This window comes from Puntigrus tetrazona, chromosome 13, assembly GCF_018831695.1.
Source record: "Puntigrus tetrazona isolate hp1 chromosome 13, ASM1883169v1, whole genome shotgun sequence".
Lineage (NCBI taxonomy): Eukaryota > Metazoa > Chordata > Actinopteri > Cypriniformes > Cyprinidae > Puntigrus > Puntigrus tetrazona.
The window spans coordinates 22,321,976-22,329,475 of record NC_056711.1 but is presented as its reverse complement, the minus strand read 5'-3'; the positions used below and the strand labels follow the sequence as shown (position 1 = coordinate 22,329,475).

Sequence of the window (7,500 nt, the reverse complement as noted above, 5' to 3'; positions counted from 1 at the left end):
ATCGCGGTACAGATTAGCAATAAAAAATACAACTATTAGAGACATAACAGCAATGTGCGGAAATAAATACACAACAAAACGTCCAGTATATAATTGTTGCTGAAAAATAAAAAGATGTTCTAATGTTTCTGAAATAATGTTCAACACTGTTTGTTATGAACGTTGTCACGACACGTGCGCCAGCGCAACTGCGTCATCACGTACGTCACCGCGCCGGATGTTGATATAAAGTCTGGAGGAAGAGCAGGAAGAAAACATCAGCGCGAGCTCGAGCTGTTTAACGGAAATATACAAAACCTCGATCGGAAGCGGCTGGTAAGAGTTGATCTCCTATTAACCGGTTAACCATCGACCTTCATTCGTCTTGAGCGTTCTAGAAGCTGTGTGTGTGTGTGTGTGTGTGTGTGTGTGTGTGTGTGTGTGTGTTGTTGTTGTTGTTGTTGTTGTTGTTATTGTGATGCAGCTCGACGCGCTTCATCTATGATCACGTTATTTCTTGTTTTCTTTCCGTCGTTAGTTTCTTTCTGAATCGATCAAATCTGATCTCGAGGTCCTTCAGGGTTTCTCCTTAAAGAGTCTCTTTCGTCTTTTCAGTTTAAGGCCTTAAATCGAGGCAGAAATAAAGTCGAGACTCTCACAAGAACATCCTCAAAGAAAGACACGTTTACAGGAGATGAAGAAAGTCCTGATCAAAATGAAGTTTGTGATTAAAACAAGAACAAATATCTGTCAGTGGGAAAGAAAACTGAATTAAAGAGTCCATGCACTGATATTTCTTATTGTTTTAATTATAAACCTGCTTCATTTGAATCAGTTTCTATTAAAATAAGATGCGTTACGTCACTGAACATCTAAAAAAATAAAAGTATCTCTATTAAAAAATCTTCAGATGTGTGACAGTTATTTCATTGTATTTTTAGCAGAGATCTGGTGGATGCTGTGTTTTAAATATAAGACATGTACGTTTAGACCCTGTATGTTGATGTGTGTGTGTGTGTGTGTGTATATATATATATATATGTATGTATGTATATGTCTCTCTGTCTCGCTCTCTCTCTCTCTCTGTCTCGCTCTCTCTCACTCTCTCTAAACACACACACACAAATAGATTTCCCACATGTTTGCTCCCTGATTGTCTCTCAGGTGAGTTTAAGGAGATCATGGGCCGCATCTTCTTGGATCACATCGGCGGGACGCGTCTGTTCTCGTGCGCTAACTGTGACACCATCCTGACCAACCGCTCCGAGCTGATCTCCACCCGCTTCACCGGCGCCACCGGACGGGCCTTCCTCTTCAACAAGGCACGCCACACACACACACACCTCTCATAATGTCCTGGAGGCTGTATATTGTGAAGGATGTCCTAAACCCCTCAAGAGCGCACACGTTGTGTGACGTCTAGACTAGTGCACTAGAGTGTATTCATTCACTGCATGATTCAGTCTAAGAAAATGCACTTAGAAGATCACAATAATCAAGAGATGAAAGCAGAAAATGGATATATTTTGTTAGCTGCACGATTATAACTGTTGATTATTAATTATGATTATAATAATTCACACTGAATGATTATACAGTAGTTTATTCTTTAAAAAGTCACTATAGATGCCACTATAATAACCCGCTCTCTCTGCTAATATGGAGCCGCTAACGCTAGCGTGACGTGTTTCAGGTGGTGAACCTGCAGTACAGCGAGGTGCAGGACCGCGTGATGCTGACCGGCAGGCACATGGTCCGAGACGTCAGCTGCAAGAACTGCAACAGCAAGCTGGGCTGGATCTACGAGTTCGCCACCGAGGACAGCCAGCGCTACAAAGAGGGCCGCGTGATCCTGGAGCGAGCGCTGGTGCGTGAGAGCGAGGGCTTCGAGGAGCACGTGCCTTCAGACGCCTCCTGATCCTCCAGGACTGATTCAGATGCACAATCTCTTCTGTCATTGGCTAAAACAAACGCGGCACGTAATCACCAGAACATCTGCTCCTGAAGGATGGAGATTATTTGACAGAAATGCATACGTTTGTGGCTTTTTTCACACGTCTTTCCTCCGTATGGAGTTAGGTTTGGGCCGCTCCGTCTGCTGTTACTGCTGGTTTGTTTTGTTCATAACTTTGTGAATGCTCTGTATGGATATCCATATAAACAAATATAAATTTGCTCAATAATGAGTTTCTAAAAGTCTCTGACAACATAGATGATTACAGAATGAATGCATCTAGAAGTTTGAGCACACTCTTATTGTTGATTCTTCTGGATGTTTGTGAAAGCCTGACATGAACAGCAGACGGCCTTCTGGCTCAAACGTAACTCCATACAAACATCTATAAGATCTCGTGTTAGTATTAGAGTTGTTGGACTAACATCACCTTCCCTGGAGACGAGGGTTAAAGAGCCGGATGATGAAGGCCACCGAAGTGATGTAGGTGGAGAAGTTGAGGACCATTGCAAGCCTTCTTTGTCATCCTTTAATAACGGAGCGGTGCTTCTCTACACCCGTGTGACTCCTGAAAGAGTTTAGATCACACCCGTCTGTGTTACTTCTCGCTGATTCTCGTCTTCTTTTGTGATTTCTTCAAGACTTTGTGGATCGTTCTGGTCTCTAAACTGAGTTCAAGCTCAGCATGTTGGTCTTCACCGTTCTGTTTCTCTCGGTCCTTGGATTAAAGCCGCTTCTGTTGATTATTGTGTTCTAAAGCTCAGTTGTGTTTAGCATGAGGTTCATTGTGTTATATTTGATGTCTGACTTGAAGAATAAATCATTTCCTAAAGTGGAATCTTTCTTCCTTCCCAGTATTTCAAGAAATCAGTAACCCTTTTCCCCGAGGTTTGTTTAACGTTTGAACATTGAGAAACACTGTGAGTAATATTTGTGCATTTAATAATACCTGATTAAAGTAAAAAAAAAAAAAAAAAAGTAGTCCTAAATATAATTCAGTACACTGTATGAGTCAGAATACAGTTTTCTCTGATGCCAAACGTCATGATGTTGCAGGAAGGTGATTTTCTCAATATAGAGATTTTTTTTTGCTTCCTCAGATTCAGAGGCCTCTATTCAGAAAACATTTTATCTTTATATTTCTCCTAAAAAGCAGGAAAGGGTTTTAGTTTTCTCCTGAGACTCAGACTTTTACTCAGGAATACAGAGACGTCTTAAAGGAGGGGTCCTTGTTGTTGTGGATGATGTCATCAACTATACTCACCCTGATTGGCTGAGAGATGAGGCCAGGAGTCTTCAGAAAGAGGTTTATTCGTTAAATATCGCAGAGGACAATGTTTTACTGACATGTTCGTGTAAAAGTTTAAAATAAAAACGTTTAATGCTACATTTTAAAATGACCGTCATCATTACGAAACACGGTCACGTGACATCAGCTCCAGTGACGCGCTTCTTATTTTGATTGACGTGGATCTGAATCTGCCTTCAGACGAATTTTATTTACATTTTATTTCTCGATTTCAGATCACATCAGAAAAGCGTTTCGTTATATAAAATGAAGGAAATCATTAAAAATGTTAAATATAAAGTATTGTTAAGGTATTAGGCAATCATTTAGATTAAAATCATCATTTACACTCAATAAACTGCATTCTGTTTTATGATGTATCAATCAATCATTTTTATTTATATATATTTATATGTACTTTAATACCGAGGTGCAGATCATTTCCAGTTGCAATAAGTAGCATAAATAACACAGAATGCTATCTGCACTTAAACTATACTGCTATTTTTAATGAGTGTGAACGGAATCCATTTCTATTTATATATCTAGATAGATATAGATATACATATATGTACATGTATATATGTTCAGGTAATTGTCAGCCTGTATGCTTCTAGTCTCTCTCTCTCTCTCTCTCACTCTCTCTCTCTCTCTCTCTCTCTCTCTCTCTCTCTCTCTCTCTCTCTCTCTCTCTCTCTCTCTCTCTCTCTCTCTCTCTCTCTCTCTCTCTCTCTCTCTCTCTCTCTCTCTCTCTCTCTCTCTCTCTCTCTCTCTCTCTCTCTCTCTCTCTCTCTCTCTCTCTCTCTCTCTCTCTCTCTCTCTCTCTCTCTCTCTCTCTCTCTCTCTCTCTCTCTCTCTCTCTCTCTCTCTCTCTCTCTCTCTCTCTCTCTCTCTCTCTCTCTCTCTCTCTCTCTCTCTCTCTCTCTCTCTCTCTCTCTCTCTCTCTCTCTCTCTCTCTCTCTCTCTCTCTCTCTCTCTCTCTCTCTCTCTCTCTCTCTCTCTCTCTCTCTCTCTCTCTCTCTCTCTCTCTCTCTCTCTCTCTCTCTCTCTCTCTCTCTCTCTCTCTCTCTCTCTCTCTCTCTCTCTCTCTCTCTCTCTCTCTCTCTCTCTCTCTCTCTCTCTCTCTCTCTCTCTCTCTCTCTCTCTCTCTCTCTCTCTCTCTCTCTCTCTCTCTCTCTCTCTCTCTCTCTCTCTCTCTCTCTCTCTCTCTCTCTCTCTCTCTCTCTCTCTCTCTCTCTCTCTCTCTCTCTCTCTCTCTCTCTCTCTCTCTCTCTCTCTCTCTCTCTCTCTCTCTCTCTCTCTCTCTCTCTCTCTCTCTCTCTCTCTCTCTCTCTCTCTCTCTCTCTCTCTCTCTCTCTCTCTCTCTGTCTCTCTCTCTCTCTCTCTCTCTCTCTCTCTCTCTCTCTGTCTCTCTCTCTCTCTCTCTGTCTCTCTCTCTCTCTCTCTCTCTCTCTCTCTCTCTCTCTCTCTCTCTCTCTCTCTCTCTCTCTATATATATACACACACACAAATGTAGTATAGTAGAATAATCATGGCTCATAGTAAGACATGCAAACCTCAAGGAGAAGCAGGTTGTGGAGCTGGAGCATGTGATTCATGTGATTCAAGGCTTTTTTTCCACACATGCCCTTATTCTAACCCTACCCTTTAAAAATGCTGATATATTTAAGGTAGCTCAATCTGATAAGGAGCGTGTTTGGGAGCTATTTTAGGAGAGTTAGTCTTCACTACTGCTAACGTTTCGTGTTTAGGATCTAGTCTGAACACTAGAACACTTTGTGAAACACTATTAGAGCTAAACCTTTAGGAGTGACACCAGTTTATAAGATTTGGTCCTACTTTCATCTTCAGATGTTCTCGATATCGTCTCGTCATCAGAGGAAGGACTAAGATCCCTCTGAACGAACTGATCCTCTAAATCTATGCGAGCTGCTGAAGAGCTGTATGTTGTGGTCTGTCTCCAGCAGATGGGAGTGGAGTGTGTGTTTCTCTCTACAGGTGACTGAAGGGTTTCATCTTACAGGCCCTGAACACGTACACCAGAACAAACCTGCTTTCTGCTGATCCTCACACAAACCTCTGCTTTACATGATCTGCTTTCAGAGCAGAGGAAACAGCTTTGTTTCTTCACCTCTTTACATCTCAAGCCCTAACTTCACTGCTTTATTTCTCTGAAGGTTTGTTCGTATTCCATTCGATTTCTATAAAAGCTCGACGGAAAGAGTTTGTTTTCTTTCTGCTGATTGATATAAAGAGGGATTCATCCTCTCTTCAAAACTTCTCATATTTCGACAAAATCAAAGAATTTTAAACCTGGTTTTAGTTCAATCCCAGGTCTATTTAAAAATGTTTAACCGAGCTGAGTTATTTATATCCCGCGCTTTTTATTAAGTGACAATAACAACAAGGTTTAAATTAATAATTGGCATTTATACGTGTACATGTTTTTAAGGTGTGTTTCTCTCTGAAAAATGCAGTGACTCCTCAATTCAGTGATTTATTAACTATTTAAAGTATTTAAAGACACTCGATGTCAGATATATTTGTAGAAATACACAACAATACACTGAGAGTCTAAATTATACATATTTCTCTTTCATGACAAAAATCATTAGGATATTAAGTAAAGATTTTGTAAATTTAATATTGTAATTTATTTCAGATAATTCTGTATCAAAACTTTGATCAGTAATATTCATTGCTAAGAACTTCATTTGCACAACTTTAAAGGAGATTTATATAATTTATATAATACGATATTTATATAATTCTTCTCCCTCAGATTCCAGGTTTTCTAATAGTCGTATCTCAGATATGGTCTGATCAGAAGAAACCAGGCATCGATGGAGAGATGGTTTCTTCAGCTTCAGATGATGTATAAATCTCCTTCCGACGCGTGTTGCTCCAGGGTGTTTATAAAAACGAGACTAATTTATTTATTCGTTTATATATATATTTTAATTGCATTCATTTATTTGAACGCGTTTCGCTGGAGGACTGGAGGACGTGGTGACATCAGTGACCTGTCTTCAGTTGTTTTCTTCACCTGTGCTGTGCTGCTTTAAACAGATCCTCTGGGTTTTGATTTTCCAGCAAACACCAAACCAACGAAAAACACGTGTGTCGTAAAAGAAATAAAGATTGCGAATTTTCTCAGTTGTCTGAGGACACGAGGAGAAACAAACCTTGACTATCAGGATGCGAATCAGCTCGTATAGAGTTAGATAGGAGCGCTTGTTTATGATGGAGATGAAAGCCTATCTTATCCGGCGGGGCGTGCCAGAGGCTGTTTAATGTGTGACAGCGTTTACAGCGCGCGCTGGATAAATAACCCCGCTGACCTGCATGGAACTAACTAACTAACCAACCCAGTCAGCAGAAAAAACCAGCTGGATGACTGTTCAAAGGTGACAATGACAAGAATCCGCTGAGGAGGAGACGCGCGCACAATCGCCAGAGACCTCAAGGCAAGCGGCGCGGCGCGTCACCATCGCGTGGAAAAGTGCCAACTCATGATCGCCAACGTGAGACAGAAGGTGAAGAGCAGAGACAGGAGGAGGTGAAGAGCAGAGAGACGGACGGGCAGGTGAGCATCTCTCCGCACGCACGCACGCACGCGATCATGGGGCGCTACAGCGGCAAGACGTGCCGCCTGATCCTGATGCTCGTCATCACCGTCATCTTCTTCGTGGCGGAGATCGTGGCGGGGTACATGGGCAACTCCATCGCGCTGGTGTCGGACTCCTTCAACATGCTGTCGGACATTCTGTCGCTGTGCGTCGGGCTGACGGCGGCCCGGGTGTCGCGGCGCGCGAGCTCGGGGCGCTTCACGTACGGCATGGGCCGCGCGGAGGTGGTGGGCGCGCTGGCCAACGCCGTGTTCCTCGCCGCGCTCTGCTTCTCCGTGTCCATGGAGTCTCTGAAGAGGCTCGCCATGCCGCAGGCCATCGACGACCCGCCGCTGGTGCTGATCGTGGGCTCGCTCGGGCTCGCGGTGAACGTGGTCGGGCTGCTCATCTTCCAGGACTGCAGCAGCTGCCGGCGCGCGACGCGGAAGAACGACGCCCCTGTGCCGCGCGAGGCGGAGGAGGACGCGGCGGCGGCGGAGGAAGAAACAGGTGCTGACCCTTTAGGAGAGGACACAAACACCCGATAAACGCCCGTGAAAAGTTAGTTGCGCGCGCAGCAGGGTCTCTTCAGTCACAGCAGAAAGTCAGGAAATCGCCGCGTTGTTTTCCAGTACAAGTATCCCAACAGCTCGAAAATCAAGACGCATTCA

General features: G+C 43.1%; 2 protein-coding genes across 2 annotated transcripts in view; both read left to right on the top strand.

The window, feature by feature from the left end:
- The first annotated feature begins 183 nt into the window (after window positions 1-183).
- Window positions 184-2,771, top strand: ypel5 (yippee-like 5). The gene is made up of 3 exons (XM_043254651.1): window positions 184-315; window positions 1,144-1,301; window positions 1,673-2,771. Exons 2-3 carry the CDS (start codon window positions 1,161-1,163, stop codon window positions 1,895-1,897), a joined length of 366 nt encoding a protein of 121 aa, XP_043110586.1. The 5' UTR covers window positions 184-315; window positions 1,144-1,160; the 3' UTR covers window positions 1,898-2,771.
- Window positions 2,772-5,966: 3,195 nt separating this feature from the next.
- Window positions 5,967-7,500, top strand: part of slc30a10 (solute carrier family 30 member 10) — a 6,270-nt gene continuing 4,736 nt past the window's right edge. The window contains exon 1 of the mRNA XM_043254650.1: window positions 5,967-7,339. Coding sequence (XP_043110585.1) covers window positions 6,844-7,339 — 496 coding nt within the window. The 5' untranslated portion in view covers window positions 5,967-6,843. The remainder of the gene's footprint in view (window positions 7,340-7,500) is intronic.

Coding starts and splice junctions, on each gene's coding strand:
- ypel5 (XM_043254651.1), top strand. CDS start 1,161: ATGGGCCGCATCTTCTTGGATCACATCGGCGGGACGCGTCTGTTCTCG. Junction 1,302..1,672: donor GGGCCTTCCTCTTCAACAAG/GCACGCCACACA, acceptor GACGTGTTTCAG/GTGGTGAACCTGCAGTACAG.